The sequence below is a fragment of the Vipera ursinii genome (genome assembly GCF_947247035.1).
Source record: "Vipera ursinii genome assembly, chromosome: 3".
Classification (NCBI taxonomy): Eukaryota; Metazoa; Chordata; class Lepidosauria; order Squamata; family Viperidae; genus Vipera; species Vipera ursinii.
This window is the reverse complement of record NC_139516.1, coordinates 987,863-1,013,725: the sequence shown is the minus strand read 5'-3', so window position 1 is coordinate 1,013,725 and position 25,863 is coordinate 987,863. Positions and strand designations below refer to the sequence as shown.

The 25,863-nt window shown below is 50.3% G+C and overlaps 1 protein-coding gene across 2 annotated transcripts; it reads left to right on the top strand.

Moving 5' to 3' along the window:
• The first annotated feature begins 1,186 nt into the window (after positions 1-1,186).
• On the top strand, positions 1,187-25,471 carry CDK5RAP1 (CDK5RAP1 mitochondrial tRNA methylthiotransferase). Of its 2 annotated transcripts, none has more exons than XM_083360855.1 (14): positions 1,187-1,323; positions 2,211-2,529; positions 3,461-3,564; positions 7,882-7,916; positions 11,677-11,777; positions 13,073-13,283; positions 14,556-14,676; positions 17,104-17,334; positions 17,414-17,511; positions 19,596-19,651; positions 21,672-21,802; positions 22,075-22,224; positions 23,132-23,272; positions 24,712-25,471. In XM_083360855.1, the coding sequence occupies exons 2-14, from the start codon at positions 2,235-2,237 to the stop codon at positions 24,877-24,879; spliced, it is 1,842 nt and encodes a 613-aa protein (XP_083216981.1). In that variant the 5' UTR covers positions 1,187-1,323; positions 2,211-2,234; the 3' UTR covers positions 24,880-25,471. The 2 variants fall into 2 exon arrangements, with proteins under 2 accessions (XP_083216981.1, XP_083216982.1); XM_083360856.1 differs by having other exon boundaries at positions 1,204-1,238.
• Positions 25,472-25,863: the final 392 nt, after the last annotated feature.

Below are 25,863 nucleotides of genomic sequence, written 5' to 3'. Positions count from 1 at the left end.
CACCTGGACCTTTTAATGTGGTTTAAAGCCACTGTATGAACACAGAACTTGGTGCAGAAAGAAAAATCTTCATCAGGGTCCAGTCCCAAGCTGGGAATAAACAAAATGGAGACTGCTTTAGAAAAAAGGTGGTAGTTTATTGAAGAGCAGAGCCAGACAAAAATGAGGCACTGGCAAAGCTGACCACATGTTGCAGGGAGTGGTGAGTTTTTATATCTTCTTGGCCTCTTTGTGTTTGGAGTTGTTCTTGTGGCATGAACTTTGACCTGAGTCTGAGCGTGCCTTTCTGGTATTCTAATGGTGGTGGGTTAATCCTATTACCAAAGGTCATCTCTTTAGAGTTTGGGGGGCAGGTGGTATGTAGATTTTAGCGGTCTTTGTCTTTCTAATCTCATCAGCTTCTGGCTTCCTGCCTCCAACCTTTCTGAATAGGGTTATCACATCTGCATTTCTACAGAGCTGGTTTCTGCTTGGGGCAGAGAGACCTGGAAGCAGGTGTGTGTGTGTGTGTGTGTGTGTGTGTTTCTGCCTTTTAAGATATTCTCCATTATTCCTTTAGGGAAATATAATATTCTGCCTTTCAATATTCCCAAAATATTTCTTTCTCAAGTGTGCTGTCCTCCCACACTGGGTTAATCCAGCATCCAGGTTAATGATATTGTGTAGTGCGTGTGTGTGTGTACAACCGGACAGTGTTTTCAAGCTCAGCCCCTTTTAAGATGGCTGGACTTCAACTCCCAGAATCTGAAGCTGGGGAAAATACTGGATCTACCTCCCCCGGCTTACCGACTGAGGAATTCTGGGAGTTGAAGTCCATGCGTCCATCCCAAAGAGGCTGAGCGTGAAAATCACTTCTCCAGTCCTCCTGCTTTCTGACTGGGGTCTTCTGGGGGTTGAAGCCCACCCCTCTTAAAGCTTCCAAGGTTGAGAAAGAGTGAAAGAAAGGGAAGCAGGGCGGAACGTTAGAGCCCGGAACGTCGCGCCGCGGAAAACGTTTCCGGTGGGGAACGTTTTGGGCGGAGCACCCGCCGCCCTAGAGGCGCCCACGTGATCAGAGGCTGAGCCGCGCTGCTGTATGCGGAGTCGGCTCCCCCCTCCACCGGAAGTCCCTCTTCACTTCCTGTGTCCGTCACTGAAAAGGCGCCTCCGAGCGTCCCCGGCCGTCCCGGGGGTCGTGGGTTGGGGCGGGGGTCTCTCCGGCCTCTGGTGTGGGGCGCTGCTCTCTCGGAGGTGGGGCGGTAAGAGCCGCCCGTCTTCCGCCCCTTGGAGGGCTACCGGGGAGAGTGGGGGAGGGGCCGTCAGCGGTCTTCTGGGCCTGAAAAGGTGGGATAAAATGAATAATAGCAGTAACAATAGTGAAGGAAGGAAGGAAGAACAGGAAGCTGGGTGGGGGTCCATGCCAGTACCTTTCAGGCAGCCTACCTCACAAGGTTGTTGTGGGGAAAAGAGCCAAGAGGATTAGATAGATGATAGTGTATATATTTAACTATATATATCTTCTTGGTCTATATCATATATCATCTGTCTATACTATTCATCTATGTCAGTCTATTATCTGTCTGTATCCATCCATCATCTATCTCTCTCCCCCATCTGTCTGTATCTCCATCCATCCATTATCTCATCTATCTATCTATCTATCTATCTATCTATCTATCTATCTATCTATCTCTTTTATATCTGTACGTCTTATCTATCATCTATGTCTATATCGTATCGGTCTGTCTATCCTATCTTTTATATCTGTCTAATCTGTATGTATCTATCTTTCATATGTCTGTCCATCTAATTTATCATCTATCTATCTATCTATCTATCTATCTATCTACGTACCTACCTACCTACCTACCTTATTTCTCTGTATATATCTATCCATCCATTCCTATCTATCTATCTATCTATCTATCTATCTATCTATACTATATCTGTCTATCGATCTATCTCTGTTATCTATTTGCCTGTCTGCCAACCTAGCTAACTTTATTTCAACCTTTTAGGTAAAGAACATGGGATAAAGCATTTATTCCGTATTTTAGGTACAAAACATCCTCTTTTCCCCACAACAACCCTGAGAGGTGGGTTAGGTTGAGAGACAGACTGGCTCATCCGTTCATAACGCTTTTTGAAATGATTTGTCGTCCCCCCCCCATTTTGTTTGAAGGGCACCTAGCAAGAGTTGACTGATACTTCTAATCTGTTGCTTGCTTTAGGGAACAGAAGGGCCTCGTGCCAAGATGCTGGCTTTGCGCAGCGCCCTGGTCTGCCCGAGGCCTCTGTGTTGGTCCGTGCGCTCGGGATGCCAAGCCTGGCTTTCGACCTGCAGTCCGGATCCAAAGCCCCACCTCAAAAAACAAAGAGATGAAGGAAGCCTCCAAGATTTCCGCTCCAAACTGGTTGGGGGTCCGTCTCTGCAGCACTTCCTACAGTCGGCTGCTCCTACACAAGATGCCCACCGCTTGCCAGCGGAAGTCCCGGAAGACCCTGCCCCTTACCTTGGACCCCTCACCCTGGCAGATTCCCCAAAGAAAGGTGAGTATGGCCGCTCCACCATACCTTTCCGGCTACACAAGGGCTGATATGATTTTCTTTAGAGACATTTGGGGGGGGGGAGAGACTCCATGTGTCCTGCTGGGCAACCAAAGTGAGTTTGCCCACTTACGGCGTCAAAATAGTTCCCTCACGATGAAGGAGCAGTCTGGCTCCTAGCAGGGTTGAACCTGTATTTGTATTTGGATGGATGGGAGACCACCAGGAAATCCTGAGCTTTCCAGATTAGGCTGGGGAGTCTCAAAAGGAGTGTGTCAAATCACTTCCATGTGGCTGCTAAAAAACCTATCCTGACAGTTACGAAGAATCGAGTTGGATTTGAACTTTCATCCTAGGTGGGCTTAGTTGCAGATGAGGGGGAGGGTTCTCTTTGTGGGAAATGGCCATTTGTCCAGGGGTATTGAGGGGCTGCTTGGCCCAGAGGGGCTGCTTACAATTCTACAGGTAGCCCTCAACTGACCACCACAACTGAGCCCAAAATTTCCATCACTAAGGGAGACCGTTGTTAAGTGGGTTTTGACCCATGTTACAACCTTTCTTGCCACGGATGTTCAGGGAATCAATGCAGCTGATAAGTTAGTTGCACGGTTCTGAAGTGAATCCGGCTTCCCCATTGACTTGGCGTGTCAGAAGGTCACAAAAAGCGATCACATGACCCTCCGGGACGCTGCAACCGTCGTAAGTATGAGTCAGTTGCCAAGTGTCTGAATTTTGATCATGTGACCCTGGGGAATGCTGCGACGGAATGCTGTAGGTGTGAAAAATGGCCGTCGCTTTCTTCAATGCTGTTGTCGCTTTGAACAACGTTCAGTGAGAATGCAGCCACCTCCAAAATGAAGGGCACAACTACTCAGCGACCCCTCCCTTAAGGAATCTCTCCTCCTCTTCCCCTCCTCCTTTCTTTGCCTCGTAGTCTATCTGGAGACCTTCGGCTGCCAGATGAACGTCAGCGACACGGAGACAGCCTGGGCCATCCTCCAGCGCAGTGGCTACCAGAGGACTAGAAACCTGGCAGAGGTATTTGAGGTCCAGGCCGGCCGCTTCTTGGCAGGAGCCTCCTTATTCAGCGGCTGGGTTAATGGGAGTGCCAGTTCATTCATTCGTTCGTTCGTTCGTTGCCCTGTCCCAGACAGACCCAATACACAATCTAGGGGGGGGGGTTTGAGGGGTCCTTGGCGTTCTCTGTGCTAGTTTTTGTTTGTTTTTTCCTTGCAGACATTTCATGACCCGACTAGGTGACGTCATTGGGGCTAGAAGGGCTTTTTTTTCTGTTTAGATACCAGTGGCTCGTCAGCATTGGTGGGAATGTTCTTGATTCGATTATTGTTTACTCTTAGCTTGTTTGCCTGTTAGTAGAGTCCTTACCCGCCATGGTTCCACCAATGATAAATGATGGTCAACAAGGTAGCTGGCTAGGCAGGAACGTTCTGACCAGTGTTTATTGATGGCCATTAATAACAGCAATTAACAGCAAATAAAGTCAGCACTGGGAGTGGCTTGCTCCCGGTGCCTTATATATAGGCAATCCCCTTAGCTCCACCCCCCATCCAACCAGCCAGCATCCGGCCTCCATCCCTAAAACCGGCATAGCTGGCCTCCACCTCCCCCCCCCCTCCAGCCTTGTCTCCAGCAGTCCAGCATGCAGCCAGGAGCCTCAGCTGCCCAGAGGTCAGGCAGAGGGATTCCTCGGGCAAAGGGGAATTCCCCTCCCTTTCCCTTCCCTGAAATGGCGAGCCCACAGGGCTTGACAGGCGGCCTCTCCACCAGGGCTCCAACTGGAAAATAAGGAGACACATATGGTTAATCACCCGCTGTGGCAGATAGTTAAGCTAATGCCCCCCCCTACCCCCGGCTTCCTGGGATGCTGTCGCTGGAACCTCCTCACCAGTCGAGCTTGAACATCTGCTACCCCCACCCATGAGGCCTCTGTGACAGGGTATCCCTTCCACCGCACCAGCTACTGCAACCGGCCTTGCCGGAGCCGGGAGTCCAGTATCTCCTGCACCTCATAATGGTCCCCGTAACGGGCCCCGGGGGCTTTTGTTACAGGCCTCAAGGGGGTCCCCTCTGCCGAATTCAGCAGGCTGGAACGGAAGACCGGATGTATCTTCCCCAGGAACCGGGGTAGCTGTAGCCGAACGGCTACCGGGAACGGCTACCGGGTTGATGATCTTTGTGATCCGGAATGGCCCTAGGTATTTCGGTCCCAGCTTTTTGCATGGCACCCTCAAGCGGAGGTACTTGGTTGATAAATATACCATGTCCCCCACCCAAAAGGGTTTTTGGGCTGTCCTTTTCTTGTCTTCCTGCACCTTTGCGGCCTCCTTTGCTCGTACTAAGGCCGTCTTCACGTCCCCCCAAACCCCCCTAATGTGGGCTATCCAGTCCTGGGGTTGACGGGGAAGGGTCCCGCTGCGAACAATCGGGGATCGGGACGAAGTCCAGACCATGTACCACCCAGAAGGGGGTAAAACCGGTACTGCTATGCACTGCATTATTGTATGCCACTTCTGCGAATGGTAAAATGTCAGCCCAGTCGTTCTGCTGATAGGAGACGTAGCACCGTAGATATCGCTCCACCATCGCGTTGGCCCGTTCTGCTGCCCTGTTGGTACTGGGGTGGTATGCTGAGCTGAGTCCCTGAGATGACCCGATGGAACGGATGAACTCACGCCAGAAGCGGGCTGTAAATTGCACCCCCCGATCCGAGATTATCCGCCGGGGCACCCCGTGCAGGTGGTATACCTGCGTGATGAACATCTTAGCGAGTTTCCGCGCAGACGGTAACCCCTTACATGGTACAAAATGGGCCTGCTTGGAGAAAAGGTTGACTACCGTCCAGATCACCATGTAACCATGTCTCTCCGGCAGTTCCACGACAAAGTCCATTGCTATCTCCTCCCATGGTCCTGTTGGATCCGTCACTTTCTGCAGCAGCCCTGGTGGCCTCCCGGTACAAGGCTTTGCAGTGGCACACACAGGGCAGCCCCGTACGTAGGCTTCAATATCCATCTTCATCTGGGGCCACCAGAATTGGCATCTCGCTAGGTGCAGGGTCTTGAGGAATCTGAAGTGTCCTGCCTGCTTTACATCATGGCATTTTTGCAATGCCCTTATCCTCACCGCCTGTGGGACATATAACTTATCGCCCTTCCACGCCAGTCCATCCCTTTTCGTTAGCAGGGCCTGGTCGTCCCACAGCCAGGGATCGTCCTGGGTGGCCTTCTGCAGTTCCTGGACCAGGTCGCTGGCCGGATGGTGTGCAACCACTTGCGCCACCGCTTGCCTGAAGGGAGGCATAATGGCATGTACTACCTCCTCCCACTCGCTCTTATATTGGGGCATGTGTGACAGTGCATCTGCCAGAAAGTTTTTGCCCCCTGGTACATACAGTAACCGAAAGCGGAAGCACTGAAAGTATTGCGCCCACCGTATGTGTTTTGGGGACAGGCGCCGTGGTGTCTGCAAAGCCTCCAGATTTTTGTGATCCGTCCACACCTCGAACGGTTCCTTTGCGCCCTCCAGGAAATGTCGCCATGTCGTCAGTGCCCAGTGTACGGCGAATGCCTCCTTCTCCCATATTGCCCATGCTCGTTCTGTATCTGTTAGTTTACAGGAGGTGTAGGCACAGGGCTGTAACGTTCCTTGGCTGTTCCTCTGGAGTAACTGCTCCCACCGCGACGTCGCTCCCACCGCGACGTCGCGACGTCGGCTTGGACAATGAACGGCAAGTCAGGATTCGGATGCAGTAGAACTGGCTCCTTAGCAAAGAGGGCCTTCAGGTCCTCAAAGGACTTTTGGCAGGCCAACGACCACGCCAGAGGTTGACTGGGGCGTGGCTTGGCCACTGCTTGTCGGTTACAGAGCAGGTCCGTTAGGGGTAAGGCGATGGCAGCAAAGGAGGGGATGAACTGCCGGTAAAAATTGGCAAACCCCAAGAAGCTTTGCAACTGACGGCGGGTTCTTGGGGCCTGCCAATCCAACACAGCCCTGACTTTACCTGGGTCCATCTCTACCCCCTCCCCCGATATTCAGTACCCTAGGTAATCCAACTGGGTTTGGTGGAACTCACATTTGGACAGCTTCACATATAGTTGGGCCCTCAGCAGTTTTTCCAACACCTGTCTTACGAGTCGGAGGTGGTCTGCCATTTTGGAGGAGTAGATCAGGATGTCGGCCAAATACACAAGCACCCCGCGGTACAGGTGTTCATGCAAAACCTCATCAGTGAGACGCATGAACACCGCAGGGGCTCCCTACAAATGGCATGACTCGAAACTGGTAGCTGTCTAACGGACAGTTGAACGCCGTCTTCCACTCGTCTCCTTTTTTGATCCGGACCCTGTAATACGCTTCCCTAAGGTCGAGGTTTGTAAACGCCTTTCCCTTGGCCAAGTAGGCTTTTGATTTGGAGAAAAACTCACCACCAGCAATCAACAACCAGATGAGCAGAGGTTAACACCAAGATTAGCACTAGGCCAACTATCAAGAAATAACATCAAGGAACTTGCAACCTTGTTGATATTACCTAGTTGGGTCATGAAACGTCTGCAGAGAAACAACCAAACTCAGCACCAATGACCTCACAATCCTCCTCCTCCTCCTCCTCCTCGCAAACTCGTCTCCCTTCTAGCACTGACTATTCCCTAGTTTGGGTAATGAAATGTCTGCAAGAAAGCAGCCAAACCCAGCACCAAGGACCCCGCTATTCTGCCCGACATCCTGACATAGTCAAATTGTGTCTTGTGACAATAATCCTGGCTGCTCCATGCTGTCATAAGGTTCTGTTATTATTATTATGGATCATCACGCAGTCAGCCAGATGTTCAGACGATTTGGCATTTTTGTCTACCTATCGAGTCCTTCCCAAGGACCTGGGATAGGCAGATGTGGATGTTTGATGGTATTACAGATCTCGTCGCAAGATGGAAGCAGTTCCTAGTAAGGCCGCCTTTTGCAATTGACTAATGGTGAATTTGTTATTTATTTTATTTATTTATTTATTTATTTTATTTATTTATTTATTTATTTATTTATTTATTTATTTATTTTATTTATTTATTAATTATGTCGTAAGGTTGGGACTTTTGGAGAAACAGATTCTGGTTACCGTTTTCCGAGCCCCACGTTATCACCCGTGTTCTTTCTCGCTTGAATGCTGGAGGCTGCTTTTTCCTGCTTAAATGGAGCTTTTTAAAGGCTTCTATTAGGCAAGAGGCCCATTTTGTGCAGATGTGGCAGGTTTGACCCCACAGAAGGCAAAATGTTTCTTCCTACCCCTGTTTATGTTTAATAATGCCAGCTCTCTCTCTCTCCCCCCACTCTCTCTTTTAGGCTGACGTGGTTCTGCTTGTCACATGTTCCATCAGGTAAGACGAGAGAGATTAATAGTTTGCTTGGATTTAGAAATAACTGTAACGTGCAGCACCATTTACCCCCTCTAAACTTGATGCCTTGCTTACCAACAACTTTCAAATTGCTAGCTGGTGTGGTAGCTGATGCAGTCCAACAGCATCTAGTTGAAAACTGCCCCAATAGCAGAGGAACAAAAGATCAACTCCTAATAGACAAGATGCCCTACGTGCAGTCACTCATGGGCTCATGACCTCTCGAATAGACTACTGCAATGCTCTCTACATGGGGCTGCCCTTGAGGACCACTCGGAGGCTTCAGCTGGTGCAGAATGCAGCCGCGTGAGTTGCGATGGGAGTTTCCCGATACTCCCGTGTAACACCTCTTCTCTGTGAGCTGCATTGGCTCCCAGTTGCCCTCCGGGTGAGATTCAAGGTGCTGGTGATGACCTATAAAGCCCTACATGGCATGGGTCCGGATTATCTGAGGGAGCACCTGCTGCCAGCGTCAATTTCCCATCGTCCCTTGCACTCCCACAGAGAGGGTCTCCTCAGGGTGCCGTCGGTCAGGGAGTGCCGGCTGGCTGCCCCCAGGGGGAGAACATTCTCTGTGGGCGCGCCTGCCCTGTGGAATCAGCTGCCTGTGGAGCTCCGGATGGCTCCCGACCTTCGCTCTTTTTGCCGTGAGCTGAAAACCTGGTTATTCGAGCTTGCCGGCCTGGACTGAGGGATTGGGGTTTTAAATTTCATAATTTAATTTATTTTGTTTGGGGCTAAATTTAATTTTAATCTATTTTTAACTTTTGTATGTCATATTTTAATTGCCCTGTACACCGCCCTGAGTCCCTCGGGAGAAGGGCGGTATATCAATCTAATAAATAAATAAATAAATAAAATGATCTTGGAAAACTGCAAGAGAAGGAAGACCAACCTGAAAAAGTCCAACCTGACTACCAAAAGGCATTGGACTCTCTGCCACATGACTGGATAATCAAAGTGCCCAGAAATAACAGGAGTCAGTAGAAACATCAGAATCTTTGTGCAAAGATCGATGGCGCAATGGAAGACACAGTTGCAGGTCAATGGTGAAAGACTGGGATAGTTTACTATCAAGAGAGGAATATTTCAAGGAGATTCACTATCGCCACTATTTGTCATTGCGCTGTTTCCTCTGTCAACAATACTGAATAACTCAGGGCCTGGTTGTCAAACATCAAAAATATCTGCCAGGTTGTTCCACCTCCTTTACATGGATGATCTGAAGCTGTATGAAAAAACTCCGTCTGATATACAATCACTGCTCAACGCTATCTGTATATACAGCCAAGATATTGCACTGGAGTTTGGACTGGACAAATGCATTTATTTTATTTATTTTATTTTAATCCCATTTATATCCCGCCCTTCTCCAAAGACTCAGGGCGGCTTACAATCTAAAGCACAATGTGCTTAGCAGTAGCCTTCATTCTATGTATATACCTGCTTATTAGGGCTCCCCCCCCCCCAAGCGGCATTATTACAAAGTCAGCTTATTGCCCCCAACAATCTGAGTCAACCTTGAGCCTGGTGGGACTTGAACCTGCACTAATTGCAGGCAGCTGGTGTTACTTAAGGAGGCATTAGCCCACTGCTCCACCAAGGCTCTAAACATGCATCATGTTTACCATCATCAGGGAAAATAACATTAAGAGTCTGGATGAAGATGATTACCAGAAATACCTGGGCATCCTTCAAGCTGGCAACATCAAGCACACTGAGGTCAAGAAATTGCTCAGAAGTAAATATATCAAGAGAATGAAGAAACTCTTAAAAAGTCCAAACTCGGCACAGGTAAATACCATCCAGGCAATTAATACGTAGGAATTTCCAGTCATTAGATACTCAGCTGGAATAGTGGCCTGGACTCAAGCAGGACTAAAAGCAATGGATAGGAAGAGCACAAAAATAATGACAATGAATCAATCATCCTTCATCCTTAGTAGCGACGCTGACAGACTCTACTTACCAAGGCAAATAGGTGGGCGTGAAACGTTGCAAGTACATCAGATGGTTGAAGAAAGAAAAAAAAGGCTTTGGAAGAATATTTGAAGGACAACGAAGAAGATGCACTGAACTTAACAACCGTGGCAAAAACAGTCATGAAATTGGGCACAATTCAGCTAACTGCGCGGCGTAGCAATGGAAATTCTGGTCCCAGTTTTGTTGTAAGGCAGGGGTTTTCAAACTCAGCAACTTTAAGACTTGTGGACTTCAATTCCTAGAACTCCTCAGCCAGACCTGCGCTGGTTGAGGAATTCTGGGAGTTGAAGTCCACAAGTCTTAAAGTTGCCAAGTTTGAAGACCCCTGTTGTAAGGCGAGGACTACCTCTATTTCAAACTGTTAGGCAGAAGGAAGCCAAACCCCCATCCCATTGCTTTCTAGCCATCTGGGAAGGAATTGTGCTTGGCGTGGCACCCTAGTAGGTGTCGGCATCCAGCTCAAAAATCCAGATAAAAATCCAGGTTCATTCCATTTCTGAAAATCTCACTGTTTATTGAAGACACAGCATGGTAATGTTGAAGCAAAACTTAACTCCGAGGTTCCCAGATGCCAGTTCATAGAATTAAACCATAATTTCTCCAGCCAACCCCCCACCCTCTCACGTAGTCCTTGTAAACAATTTCACTTTGTTATAGGAACCGTCTGCTTCCTCTCAGCACCTGCTGTGGTATCCTTGGAAGGGTTTCAGGCTCTCACAGTCTTCAGCGGAATCGTAGCGGTTTCGCTTCTCCATCTAACCCATTGTAAAGCAACATCCCTCTTTCCCCTTTTACTCTAATGGCAAGTTAGAATGTTAAAATAGAATAGAGCTGGAAGGGACCTTGGAGGTCTTCTAGTCCAGCCCCCTGCTCAAGCAGGACCACCTATGCCATCGCAGACAAGTGACTGTCTAGCCTCTTCATAAAAACCTCCAGTCATGGAGCACCCACGATTTCTGAAGGCAACTTCTGTTCCACTGGCTAATTGTCCTCACTGTCAGGAAGTTTCTCCTTAATTCCAGGTTGAAAGGAAGAGGCATGCAGCTGCCAAAGTTTCATTCTTGACAAACTGTCATTCTTATAAAAGAAGATCCATTTGCTGTCACCCAAACCCAAGTTAGTGGGCACTTCCAGATGTTATTGAACTGTTCTTCCCACCAGCACCAGAGATGGTGAGACGTGCAATCTAGCTATATCTGGCTATAGCTTGGGGTGACACGATAGCAGCTTTCCAGTATTTGAGGGGCTGCCACAAAGAAGAGGAAGGGGTCATGTTATTCTCCAAAGGACCTGAAGGCAGAAGAAAAAGGAATAGAGGAAAACTAATCAAGGAGACAATTGAGGAGTTAAGGAGAAATTTCCTGACAGTTAGAACAATTAATCAGTGGAACAGCTTGGCTCCAGAAGTTGTGAATGCTCCAACACTGGAAGTATTTCAGAAGAGGCTGGACAGCCATTTGTCTGAGATGGTATAAGAGTGTTCAAACTTGGGAACTTCAGACTTGTGGACTTCAACTCCCCAAATTCTGGGAGTTGAAGTCCACAAGTCTTAAAACTCCAAGGTTGGACACACCTGGCATATAGTCTCCTGCTTGAGCATGGGGTTGGACTAGAAGACCTCCAAGGTCCCTTCCAGCTCTGTGATTCTGTTCTGGATTCCCCACTTCCCAGAAGGGGTAGGGAAGGACTGGGGAGCAGACTTTCTAGTGACTCCTCAGGCCAAAGGCCAAAGGTTCATCCACGGTTGATGGTTTCACAGGGAGAAAGCCGAGCAGACGGTCTGGAATCGCCTGGCTGTGTTCAAAACGCTCAAGACCAAACGGCAACGCTCCCGGGGGTCTCTGCGGATTGGGATCTTAGGTAATGTAAACCCTCAGAGCAGATGGTCTTGAAGGACGGGAGGCCACCTGCAGCTGGACTGGGACTATCGGAAGAACCTGGGGCTGGGATAAACGGTTAGGCAAGGTTTTTCAAAAGCTGGGGCTTCCCATAGTTAGTCGCCCCAATATCCCAGTTTAGTGGTGGAAGCAGCAGGCTCGGAACCGGGAGACGGTGAGTTCTAGTCCCGCCTTAGGCACGAAAGCTGGCTGGGTGATTTTGGGCCAATCACCAGGAGACGGTGAGTTCTAGTCCCGCCTTAGGCACGAAAGCTGATTGGGTGACTGGTGCCCATCATCAGGAGACTGGGAGTTCTAGTCCCACCTTAGGCATGAAAGCTGGCTGGGTGATTTTGGGCCAATCACCAGGAGATGGTGAGTTCTAGTCCCACCTTAGGCACGAAAGCCAATTGGGTGACTGGTGCCCATCATCAGGAGACTGGGAGTTCTAGTCCCACCTTAGGCATGAAAGCTGGCTGGGTGATTTTGGGCCAATCACCAGGAGATGGTGAGTTCTAGTCCCACCTTAGGCACGAAAGCCAATTGGGTGACTGGTGCCCATCATCAGGAGACTGGGAGTTCTAGTCTCACCTTAGGCACGAAAGCTGATTGGGTGACTGGCGCCCATCATCAGGAGACTGGGAGTTCTAGTCCCACCTTAGGGACGAACACCAAATAGATGGCTTTAGGCCAATCACCAGGAGACGGTGAATTCTAGCCCCACCTTGGGCACGAAAGCTGCTGGGGTACTTTGGGCCAGTCACACTCTCAGCCCAACCCACCTCACTGGGTTGTTGTGGGCAAAATACGAGGGAAAAGGAGGATTAGGCATGCTCAGCCCCTCGAGTCTTTTATCATAAACCTGGGATAAAATCTGAATAATCCAGCTACGTTTCCAAGGAGGCAAGCGTGCGGCTGCAAAGGCATCAGAAACGGACGAATAAAAGTCTAGCTGATGATAATAAAAAAAAACAAAATTAAGTCAACACTTCTTGAAAAGAGGGTCGCAATGTTTTGAATCCGCCCCCCTCTCCGTAAATAGGAAATTTTCCAGCTGTGGGTGCTTCCTTGCTTGTTACTTTTCCTCTGTGGGGGCATTAAAAAGTGATTCTCCCCCCCCCCACCCCCTTGCTAGATCAAAAGGGGTTCCTGTCTCTCCTGCAGCTCATAATTTTGAATCTGTAAATCTGGTTCGAAGCAAGATGGAATCTCCCGATTCAGATCCCCTGCGTTTTTTGTTTGCTTCTCTTCGGCTCACGCTTCCGCCTCTTCTCGCAGGCTGCATGGCCGAGAGGCTGAAGGAGAAAATTTTGGATGAGGAGAAGCTGGTCGATATTGTGGCCGGGCCAGATGCTTACCGGGACCTGCCCCGGCTCTTGGCGGTGGCTGAATCCGGCCAGCAGGCAGCCAACGTCCTGCTCTCTCTGGACGAGACCTACGCAGACATTCTGCCCGTCCACCTCAGCCCCGGCGCAACCACAGCCTTTGTGTAAGGGGAAACCCGGTTTCTTCGCTGCTTTGATCCGGCCTGGGAGCCTGGAAGATAGAAAATGCCCAAGATTGATTGATTAATTTATATATAGAGAGAGTTCGTGTTTCTTAACCGCCCATCTCCCTTGGGGAGGGGCTCTGGGTGGTGAAGATTGATTGACTGATACGTAATTCATATTTCTAAACTCTCCCTTGGAGAATCAGACAGACAGACAGGCAGCTAGACGGGCTAACTAGGTTCATTATAACTAGATAGCTAGCTATGATAGACATAAGTGCGTTAGGGATTAGATTAGAATGGAATGGAATTTAGAATAGAATAGAAATAGAATTAGAATAGAATAGAAAATATGGAACGGAATAGAATAGAAATAGGAATAGAATAGAAAATATGGAATGGAATGGAATAGAATAGAAAATATGGAATAGAATTAATAGAAATAGAATAGAATAGAATAGAATAGAATAGAATAGAATAGAATAGAATAGAATAGAATAGAATAAGATGATAGCTAGATGATAACCAGATAGTTGGCCTGCTAGATAATGATAGATCTAGATAGTTAGATTGATGTAGATAGAAAGAGATGAGAGAGAGAGAGAGGAAGACATTTCACTTCTCATCCAAGAAGCTTCTTCAGGTCTGACTGGTGGGGGATGGAAAGATTTATATTCCTTAGCAGTCATCTGGTCATTAGTACTCTTTCTGAGAGTCAAGGAGGCCACTTGGGGGTTCGTCTGTGCCCTCGGAGTCACCTGGATAGTGCAAATGGGTGCGGACTATTGCACACTATTGCACAAATGGATATGGACTATTGCGCTACCCAGGAGACTCTGAGGGCCCAGATAAACCTCCAAGTGGCCTCAATGACTCTTAGAGAGAGGATGCTAACACCCCGCTGTCTACAAGGAGTATAAGTCCTTCTACACCATTCACTTAGAACTGAAGAAGCTTCTTGGATGAGAAGCGAAACGTCTTCAAGGAAAACCCCCCAAGAAAGTCCAGTTGTCCTTTGGGCGGGGCGGGGCGGAGGGGGAGGGAAACACCTTTGGGGCAGTTCTGCATCTTCTTACCCACTTCCAAAGCATCCCATGTGCTCAGCGTTGTGTTAGCAGCAGACCCCGATTTTGACCAGCGTAGGGTGTGAAGACAGGGCCATCTGTTGTTCGTGGGTGAAGAGGAGGGGAGGGAAGCAAGATCCCAGTTTGACACCCTCTCCCACCAGTTGTCTCCATAACGTTCTCCGGGGAACGACTTTCTCCCTCCCAGGTCCATCATGCGCGGCTGTGACAACATGTGCAGCTACTGCATCGTCCCCTTCACTCGGGGGCGCGAACGCAGCCGGCCCGTGGCGTCCATTCTCCAGGAAGTGCAGATGCTGTCGGAGCAGGTAGGTGGCCTTTGAACCTGAACCTCTGACCAAGCCTGGAGGGTCACTAAAAACTCTGCTCAAGGTGGAGATACATCCTGTGCTCTTCCCAGCCCCTTTTGGGAAGCGGGGAATCCAGAATAGAAGAACAGAAGAGCTGGAAGGGACCTTGGAGGTCATCTAGTCCAACCCCATGCTCGAACAGGAGATCCTATTCCAGGGGTGTCCAACCTTGGACTTTTTTATATATATAAAATATGTTTTATTGATTTTTAACGTATACCTTAATATTTGGTAAACATGGTGATGTCTGGGTTAGTGTTTAAAAAAAGAATAACAATTAATTTCTATAATTCTATAGTCCATATAATGACTTGACTTGATTTCCTCTTCTTCCGACAATATTCTCTTTAGCCAACCTTAAATTAATACAGTTCTTATTTAAATAATTGACAATTAAACGTAAAGATTTTTCTCACATTTCTGCAAATAATAGCCACATCAGTATAAAGTTTCTTTTCGTCGATCATCTTGATTGCCTCATCGTAAATCCTGTTTACATTCTTATTTACATTTGTTTTCCCCCACAGTATTCAAAACATTCTTACTGGTTAAGATTTTCTCAAAATTTGTTACACTTAAGTATTTAAATCCTTTTTTTTCATACAAGCTGTCACATTTTTTACATTTCTCATATCTTAAGGAAAAAAAGAAAAAAAGAAAACATTTAAGACTTGAGGACCTCTGGAGGTCTTCTAGTCGAACCCCATGCTCGAACAGGGGACCCTCTGCTAGGGGTTTCCAACCTTGGAACTTGAAGACTTGAAGACCTTGGAGGTCATCTAGTCCAACCCCCTGCTCAGGCAGGAAACCCTATCCCATTTCAGACAGTAGTTCAATCAGAATAGAGCTGGGAGGGACCTTGGAGGTCATCTAGTCCAACCCCCTGCTCAGGCAGGAAACCCTATCCCATTTCAGACAGTAGTTCAATCAGAATAGAGCTGGGAGGGACCTTGGAGGTCTTCTAGTCCAACCCCCCCACTCAGGCAGGAAACCCTATCCCATTTCAGACAAATGGCTGGCCAGTCTCTTCTTAAAGACTTCCAGTGTTGGAGTATTCACAGCTTCTGGAGGGAGGTTGTTCCACTGGTTAATTGTTCTCACTGTCAGGAAGTTTCTCCTTAGTTCCAGGTTGCTTCTCTCCTTGACTAGTTTCCATCCGTTGCTTCTTGTCCTGCCTTCGGGCGCTTTGGAGAAGAGGTCGACCCCCCTCTTCTTTGTGACCCCCTAGACCTCCTTACTGATTCATTATAGGATTTAGCTTCTTGCCCCCTAATCACCTTTGTTGCTCTTCTCTGCACTTTGGATGGGTGTGGCGAGAACTCTTCCTTCTGGTAAACCTGATCCCCGGCACCTTTCCTTCCGTGGCTGTTGCCCCTGGGCCGTTCACTTCCTCCAAAAAGAGAAGTGGGGAGTCCTGGGTGCCCTCTGAGCTTGGCGGTTTTCTTGCAGACGTTTCATGACCCAAACTAGGTAGCATCATCGTTGCTAGATGCCGTTACTGATGGAGTGAGGATGTTACCTAGTTGGGTATTAAAACATCTGCAAGAAAACCACCAAGCTCAGTGCACCCAGGACCCCCTCATTTCAACATATTTTCTTTTATTGGGAAAAAGAGAGGTTTCTGGTGCAGGAGTTCCAACACAAGAAGGTTCAGAGTGGTCTCTCGAACATCGTCTGTCTCAGTTGCATCCTTCTTCACCAGGACTGTCTGTCCCTCTCCTCTCCTCCTTTCTTCTCCTCCTCCTCCTCCTCTCTCCTGCTTTCCTCTCCTGCTCTCCTTTCCTCTTCTTCCGTCCCCTCCGCTCCTTCTCCTCCCTCCTCCTCTCCTCTCCTCTCTCCTCTCCTCCCCTCTCCCCTCTCCTCTCCTCTCCTCTCTCCTCTCTCCTCTCTTCCCCTCTCTCCTCCCCTCTCCTCCCATCTCCCCTCTCTCCTCTCCCCTCTCTCCTCTCCTCCCCTCTCTCCTCTCCTCTCCTCTCCCCTCTCCTCTCCTCCCCTCTCCTCCTCTCCTCCCATCTCCCCTCTCTCCTCTCCCCTCTCTCCTCTCCTCCCCTCTCTCCTCTCCTCTCCTCTCCCCTCTCCTCTCCTCCCCTCTCCTCCTCTCCTCCCATCTCCCCTCTCTCCTCTCCTCTCCTCCCCTCTCTCCTCTCCTCTCCTCTCCTCTCCCCTCTCCCCTCTCTCCTCTCCTCCCCTCCCCCTCCCCTCTCTCCCCCTCTCTCCTCCCCTCCTCCCATCTCCCCTCTCTCCTCTCCCCTCTCCTCCCCTCTCTCCTCTCCTCTCCTCCCCTCTTCTCTCCTCTCCCCCTCTCCTCTCCTCCCCTCTCTCCTCTCCTCTCCTCTCCTCTCCTCTCCTCCCCTCTCCCCTCTCCCCTCTCTCCTCTCCTTGTAGGGTGTGAAGGAAGTGACCCTTTTGGGCCAGAATGTCAACAGTTACCGGGACACCTCTGAGGTCCAGTTCCTCTCCCTGGCGTCACCTGAGCTCAGACCAGGATTCCGGACCGTCTACAAAGCCAAAAAGGGCGGGTTGCGTTTTGCGGAGCTGCTGGACCGAGTGGCTGCCGTGGACCCAGAGATGAGGATCCGCTTCACTTCTCCCCACCCCAAAGACTTCCCGGACGAGGTGGGTCGCGCCCCACTGAGCTCTTCCGGTCCTAAAGCTGGCAGCCGTGCGCCAATAACAACCTCTCTGCGCTCCGCAGGTCTTCCAAGTCATGCGGGAAAGACACAATATCTGCAAACAGGTGCACCTTCCCGCCCAAAGCGGCAGCTCCCGTGTCCTGGAGGCCATGAGGAGGGGGTAAGGTGTGTGCTTGTGTGTATGTGAGTGTCTGTAGCGGTTGTTACGCCCCGGTCTAGCCAGCTGGCATCCCCTTTCAGCAGCCCATTGGGGAAGTCCGCTTAGATCAGGGGTGTCAAATTGCTGGCCTACGGGCCAGATGCATCATGCCAAAACTGCACCTGCCCCAGCTCCGGCAGTGGGGGAAAAAGTCACCATACGTCACCACACATCACGTGATGTTGCGAGTTTGACACCGCTGGCTTAGATTCTAGTTTGCAACACAAAGCAGAACACGTGTCCCATTTCGGCACATGTACCTGTTGTGTGTTTGAAGGGGATTTGAGGCTGCCTGATTTTGCCATCTGGACGGAATCTGGTGAGGAACTGGATCCCCCAGGAGGGAGAAGTGGCTTTCCAGAGGCGCAAGAGGCAACTCAGCCCAGATATTATGTGTCAGAGAAAGAGAGTGAAGACAGCCTCTCCCTAATAGATCCCAGAGTCTTATAGAGCAGGACCTGGAAAGCTTTAAGACTCGTAGACTTCAACTCCCAGAATTCCCCAGCATGGTAGAGTCTTCAAGTTGCCAAGTTTGGAGAGCCTTGTTGTAGACGCAGAGTGTAGAGTCCTCAGTTTGGCAAGATTCTGTCTGTAGGTGTAGAACAATAAAGAATTCAGCTTGGAAGAATCACCGTATGTCAAGATCCCGGAGTCTTGTAGAGCAGGGGTCTCCGGCATGGCTGGGGAATTCTGTGAGTTGAAGTCTACGATGCAGAGCTTTATTGTAGATGGAGAAAATAGAGTCCTCAGTTTGGCAAGATTCTGTCTATAGATGTGGAACAATAAAGAATTCAGCTTGGAAGAATCGCCATATGTCATTCTTAGTTTGGGGCCTCACATGTGGCGGCTGAGGGATTCTGGGAGTTGAAGTCCACATACGATGTGATGGGATGTGGTGAGGAAGTGGGTCCCCGGGAGGGAGGGAGGCATCCCAGAGGAGTAAGAGACAACTCAAACCTGATATGTGTGAGAGAAAGAGGGTGAAGACAGCCCCTCCTCAATAATTTCCAGAGAATATTGTAGATTCAGAGAATCGAATCCTTGAGTCTGGCAAGATTCGGTCTCTAGGTGTGGAACAATAAAGACCTCAGCATGGAAGAATTTCCACCTGTCGTTCTTGGATTTTGGCCTGACACTGAAGGATTCTGGGAGTTGAAGTCCACACCTGGTAGCTGAGGGATACCAGGAGTTGAAGTCCATGCCTGATGTGATGGACTGTAGTGAGGAGGGGGATCCCAAGAGGAGGGGGACATTGCGGAGGAGTAAGAGACAACCCAGCCTGAAAATCCCAAGTGAGAGAAAGAGGGTGAAGACAGCCTCTCCCCAGTAGATCCCAGAATCTATTCTAGATGCAGAGTCAAGTCTTCACTCTGGCAAAATTCTGTCTATAGGTGTTGAACAACATAGAACTCAGCTTGGACGAATCACCATATGTCATTCTTAGTAAGGGGCCTCACACACACTGGCTGAGGGATTCTGGGAGTTGTGGTCCACACAGGATGTGATGGAATGTGGTGAGAAAGTGGACCCCCAGGAGATAAACCTGATATCATATGTGAGAGAAAGAGGGTGAAGACAGCCTCTCCCTAATAATTCCCAGAGTATATTACGGATTCCCTTTAGTCTGGCAAGGTTCTGTCTGTAGGTGTGAAACAATACTCAGCTTAGGGCAATCACCACGTGCCATTCTTGGTTTGGGGCCTGAGACAGGGTGACTGAGGAATTCTGGGAGCTGAAGTCCACAGGTGGTGGCTGAGGGATTCTGGAGTCTACACATGATGTGATGGAATATAGTTAGGAGGGGGGATCACAATAGGGAGGGGTGCATTGCAGAGTGTTACGGTATAACAGATATGCTGTGTGAGGGAAAGAGGGTGAAGACAGCCTCTCCTCAATAGTTCCCAGAGAATATTATGGATTCAGATCGTAGAGTCCTTAGAATGGCAAGATTTTATCTATAGGTGGGAAACAATAGTCAGCTTGGAAGAATCACCGTGTGGTCATTCTTGGTTTGGGGCCTGACGTCCACATTCTTATTCTTCCAGATACACGCGGGAATCATACCTGGAGCTTGTACACCAACTCCGTGATTATTTACCAGGTGGGTCCCTCAGTTACGCTTCACGTTGACCGCCAGAATCAAATGACTTATTTATGGACTTCGAAGATAACATACAGGTGATTTGGGGGTGGGGGGGTGGGGGGCGGAGCCATGTGGCAGCTCTTATGACATCATTGCCTTAATTGCATGATTACATATCACCCTTCTGCTAGCACGTTGAATGTCATGGCGTGGCCTCTATCGCTGGCCTTTTTTAAAAATTAGGAGCCGTGAAGATGGGGGCATTCCATCTTGGAGATGGTGAGTGAACTAGGACAGGAGTAGGCAACCTTGGCTCTTTGATGACTTGTGGACTTCAACTCCCAGAATTCCTGAGCCAGCATGGCTCAGCTTGGAAACCTCTCCCTTTGCCCTCAGTGTGGCTGGCTGAGGAATTCTGGGAGTTGAAGTCCACGAGTCATAAAGCGGCCTAAGCCAGGGGCAGGCAACCTTGGCTCTTTTATGACTTGTGGACTTCCTCCCATAATTCCTGATCCAGCATGGGGGAACTATGGCCCCTTCATGACTTGTGGACTTCAACTCCCAGAATTCCTGATCCAGCATGGGGGAACTATGGCCCCTTCATGACTTGTGGACTTCAACTCCCAGAATTCCTGATCCAGCATGGGGGAACTATGGCCCCTTCATGACTGGTGGACTTCAACTCCCAGAATTCCTCAGCCAGCATGGGGGAACTGTGGCCCCTTCATGACTGGTGGACTTCAACTCCCAGAATTCCTGAGCCAGCATGGGGGAACTATGGCCCTTTCACAGCTCGTGGACTTCAACTCCCAGAATTCCTGAGCCGGCATGGGGGAACTATGGCTCCTTCATGACTCGTGGACTTCAACTCCCAGAATTCCTGAGCCAGCATGGGGGAACTATGGCCCCCTCATGACTGGTGGACTTCAACTCCCAGAATTCCTGAGCCAGCATGGTTCAGCTTGGAAACCTCTCCCTTTCCCCTCAGCAGGGCTGGCTCGGGAATTCTGGGAGTTGAAGTCCACAAGTCATAAAAGAGCCAAGGTTGCCTAGCCCTGGACTAGGAGGAAGATCCCACCTCTCCCCCTAGTATTCTGGCTTTTTCAACTTACTTCTTACGTTGTAGTGCTCTACTTAACAACTGTTCATTTAGTAACTCTACAAAGTTAAAACAAGTGGCTTAGAACCATTTTTTCACACTTAACGCCCTCTACAGCATCTCCATGGTCACATGATTAAAATTCGGACGCTTGGCAAGAAATAGAGCGAAAATTCACTGAGCAATTGTCTCACTTAGCCACATAAATTTTGGGTTCCATTTTGGTCACAGGCCGAGGACTGCCTGCAATATGTTTTTTACAATTGGTACCTTGGTTTTTATGAGGTTTTTAGGATGTGTCCTCCCACTTGGCGGTGAGCTTGGGCAGCATATAAATTGAATAATAAAAAGAATGGAATGTACCTTTAGCATCCGGATTAAAAATTAAATACCCCAGAAAGAAATTTTGGGACAGAAGACATTAAGGCAGAAATAAACAAATTAATATTTATATTGATCTATATCATTGTTTAGAGATTTCCTGTCAGCTTTTCAGGAATCTTGCTCAAAGGGTGGCTACTTATGATTTATTGATTTAGATCGGCATTTTACAAAGTGGGCAACTTTCAAGGTGGGTGGACTTCAACTCCCAGAATCCCCCAGCCAACTTTGCCCAATGTATTGATCCATTGGCAGTAGCTGTTAAGCAAACACTGCATCTCTCAAGCAAAAATGACAGTAAACAAGTTATTAAGCAAACAACAGGGACTTTAAGAAAATCCGTATTATGTGGGGGGGTTTTCCCCCAGAAATGGTGGAAACTGGCAAAAAAAAATTATTGAAAAGTTTCCAAAATACGACCGTGTGATCATTTTGAGTGGCGGGGGGGATGTGGCTGAGTGATCTTGGAAATTGGGTCGTAAGTACCTTTGGGGGACTGGTCGTAACTTCCAACGGTCGCTAAACGAGGACTCTCTGTAAATGACATTCCTGCGGCAGGCGCAACCCTCACCAGTGACTTCATCGCTGGGTTTTCTGGGGAGACGGAGGCCGATCACTTGCAGACGCTGTCGCTCCTCCATGAGGTCGGCTACGACTTCGCCTATATCTTTGCCTACAGCCAGCGGCAGGTGAGGCCTGGCTGGGACTGGGTGGCACCTCGGGGGTGTGGGGTGTGGTGTGGCTGATTCACATCTGTGGCAGATGTGCCCCAATATTTCAAGGCGGGGGATATATCCCCTTTCTTAGTCTGGCCTACCCTGCAGGGCTGTCCAGCGCAGGGGCCATCCTGGGCTGGTCAGGATCGGTATGGTCAGCTGCTAGGTCAGCCCTCGGCTGGACGCTCCTGGCCTGGCCCCGCTTCCTGACCACCCTCTCTCGGTTGCTCTGCGCCCCCCCCCAGAAAACCCAGGCCTTTCACCGCCTGCCGGATGACGTCCCCCGCGAAGTGAAGCATCGTCGGCTGGAGGAGCTCAACGCGGCCTTTCGGGAGGGGGCTTCCCGCCTGCACGCGGCTGCCCTGGGCCAGACCCAAGTGGTCCTGGTGGAAGGGGTGAGCAGGCCACAGGGCGGGCTCTGGTCGGTCCAGGAAGGCTTCCTGGGGTCCTCGGGTGTCGGGCGGGCGAGAGGGCAACGCTGGGAATCCCACGACCCTGAGTCCCTGGGGAGAGGGGAATGAATGGATGGCACGGGAATTGGGGGGGAGGAGAGAGAGAGGTGATAAGGATAAGGATAGGGTTGGAGGGGGACTAACCTGATGCCCAAGGCAGGAAACCTTATACCGTCCTGACAAATGCTTGGCCAATGTTTTCCTTTGATAGTAGGTAGATAGGTAGGTAGGTGGGTGGGTGGGTGGATAGATACATAGGGATGGATAGATAGGGATGAATGAATGGATAGATAGGGATGGATAGATGGATAGATAGGGATGGATAGATGGATAGATAGGGATGGATGGATGGATAGATAGGGATAGATAGATAGCATGATAGAATGATAGTGTGATAGCTGATAGTTGATAGTGGTAGATAAATAGATGATACATATAGAGTGATAGTGTGATAGATGATAGAATGAATAGCTAGCTAGCTAGATAACAGGGATAGTGATAGTGTGATAGATATAGTTGATAGAGCGATAGTGATGGATGATAGAGCGATAGATAGAGAGTTGAGGAGACAGACAGACTGACAGACAGATCTCCAGGTAGGACTCGGCCACACGAGGCTTCCACTTGTACAATCTGACTCGGACTTTGCCAGGAAGGTTTGGCACTGCCCAGTTTCGGATTTATCCTTCCAAAAAGAAAAGTGCGCCAGGTCCAACTTGTTCATTGCCTTCCGCCCGTCCCTAGGGGCGCCCTGGGAGCGGCGGGGCAGGAGGCGCTGAGTGCCCCAGAGCAGGCAATGCCCCCCCAGCCTCCTGACCTCCCTTCCCCCCACCCCCCTTGGCCCTTCCAGCCCAGCAAGCGCTCCCCTCTGGATCTGTGGGGCAGGAACGACGGCGGAGCCAAAGTCATCTTCCCGGACGTGGAGATGAGCGACGGGACCGAGGCGGCATCGGCCGTCCGAGCGCAGCCGGGAGATTACGTCCTGGTCGAGGTAAGCCCCGTGGTGGCCGCTTCTCCGCAACGGCCCTCCAAAGATTCGTCTGATCCCAGGAAGGAGGTTTCATCTGCGTTGTGGACTTCTCTCGCTTGTAGAGCAGAGCTCCCCAACTTTGCCAGCTTGGTGGCCCGGAGGGAGAGGGAGGAGCAGGGAAAAGGACATGCGTGCGTGCACGTGTGCAGCACATGTACGTGTGCAAGATGGGCATGCGCACGGCAGGCTGCACACACGGTGCTGGCGCCCGCACGCATACACAAACAGGCCACTAGCACCCACGCGCCTGCGCAAAGGGACTGCTAGTGCCTGCGTGACACTGGCGGCGGCGTTAGTGGCCTCCACACATGCGCAAACAGGGCCACTAGCGCCAGTGCGGCAGCACTGGTGCGATTAGGGAGGGTGTGTGCACACATGTGCACACTCGCCAGCCATTCCTACGGCCTGGTAGCCAATAGGCCACGGACCGGTACAGGTTGGGGACCCTGTTGTTGAGTAAAGGTGCAACTGGCCTCTGCTGCCAGGAGGTATGCTTTCACTTTGTTGGGTGTGGTTTTTTCCTACACCCTCCTTTTTGCAGAACCGGGGAGGCTGGTTTGCACAGCCTGGCTGTCACTGTACGGAGAAGGGGAAGTCAGGAGAGTTTTATTTATGTATTCAGATTTTTAATCCTGCCCTTAACTGGTTTACAAGTAATTCAAGGGGGCGAACATACCTAATAATCCTTCCTCCGCCTATTTTCCCTACGACACCCTTGTGAGGTGGGCTCAGCTGAGAGACAGGGACTGGCCCAAAGTCACTCAGTAGTCTCCTGCCTAAGGCGGCACTAGAACTCACTGTCTCCTGGTGATTGGCTCAAAGTCACCCAGCCAGCTTTCATGCCTAAGGTGGGACTAGAACTCACCGTCTCTTGGTGATTGGCCCAAAGTCACCCAGTCGGGTTTTGCCTTTCATGCCTAAGGCGGGACTAGAACTCACCATCTCCTGGTGATTCGCCCAAAGTCACCCAGCTGGCTTTCCTGTTAAGGCGGGACTAGAACTCACCGTCTCCTGGTGATTGGCCCAAAGTCACCCAGTCAGGTTTTGCCTTTCATGCCTAAGGCAGGACTAGAACTCACCGTCTCCTGGTGATTGGCTCAAAGTCACCCAGCTGGCTTTCCTGTTAAGGCGGGACTAGAACTCACCATCTCCTGGTGATTGGCCCAAAGTCACCCAGTCAGGTTTTGCCTTTCATGCCTAAGGCAGGACTAGAACTCACTATCTCCCAGTGATTGGCCCAAAGTCACCCAGCTGGCTTTCCTGTTAAGGCGGGACTAGAACTCACCGTCTCCTGGTGATTGGCCCAAAGTCACCCAGCCCACTATCATCTTTAAGGTGGGACTAGAACTCCCCGCCTCCTAGTGATTGACCTCTTGCACCTTCCTTCTCCCCCGTCCCAGATCTCCTCGGCCTCCTCCCTGACGCTGAAGGGCGTCCCCCTTGGCCGAACCACGCTCAGAGGCAGCTCCTCATCCCCGCCCTTGGCGGGGGCCGCCTGCAGAGCAGCCCAGGGTGCCGGGGGAGGATTCTCCGCAGCCTCAAGGCCCCGAGGAGCAGCTCAGGACTGAAGGGCGACCGGCGAGCACCTAGGATCCCAGCTGCTGCCACCTAGCCCGGGCTGTCGCTCGGCCGGAGGCTGTTCCCCGACGCAACGCCAGCCAAGGTTTCTGCAGCAGAGGCCCGTAGGGAGGTGGAAGACGAGCGACGTGGCTGGACACGCAGCCTTGGGAACCAGGAGGCCGTGCTTCGTCCATGCATTCAGAAGTGCAGAAGTTGTCTCTTTGCTTCCAACCCAAGGGGCCGCTTCCGCGCTTCTCCTCCTTCTCTGACGCTTCCCGCTTGGTCTCGGACATGGCGTCCGTCGGCTTGGGGGCCAGCGGACTCTCCAGGATGAAAGCTGCTGGGCTAGAGAAGCCTCGCCAGCAGCCCTCCACGCTCGCTCCTTTTGCAAGATTTGTGAGGTTGTGTACCTTGTGAAGGACCTGTGGGACGGGGGGGCGGGGGGGAGCCTCTCGTCTCAGAGCAGGTTCCCTCCAGCTTGGCTGGGCAGCCCGGCTTTCGGCTTCCTTAGAGATGATGGGATTTGTGGTTGCGGAGGCTGCTGGGATTCATAAATGGGGTGGGATGGGAAGCCCCGGAATAAATATATTAATATTCGCAAAAAGTACGTTTTAAGGGTTTCCGTGTTTGATTTGGTGCCTTTTAAGGCAGGGGTCCTCGAGCAACTTTTAAGACTTGTGGACTTCAACTCCCAGAATTCCTCAGCCAGCTTTGTCTGTATTTTTCCTCCCACCCTGTAGAGCAGAGAGATTGCAGAGGAAGGGATTGCAAGGCAGGAAGCAAGCAGAGTGGGGCTACACACGCAAAGGCGTGCCAGGGAATTCTGGGAGTTGAATTCTGAGGACTCCTGATTTAACGCAACCCCTCCTGTCTGCTGGGCGCCGGAAGAATCAACGCAGCTAGTCCTGGGACATACGACCATAACGGAGCCTGGAATCATTACATAACTCATAAATCATTTTGTTTGTAAGTTAAGGCATCATGTAACCAGG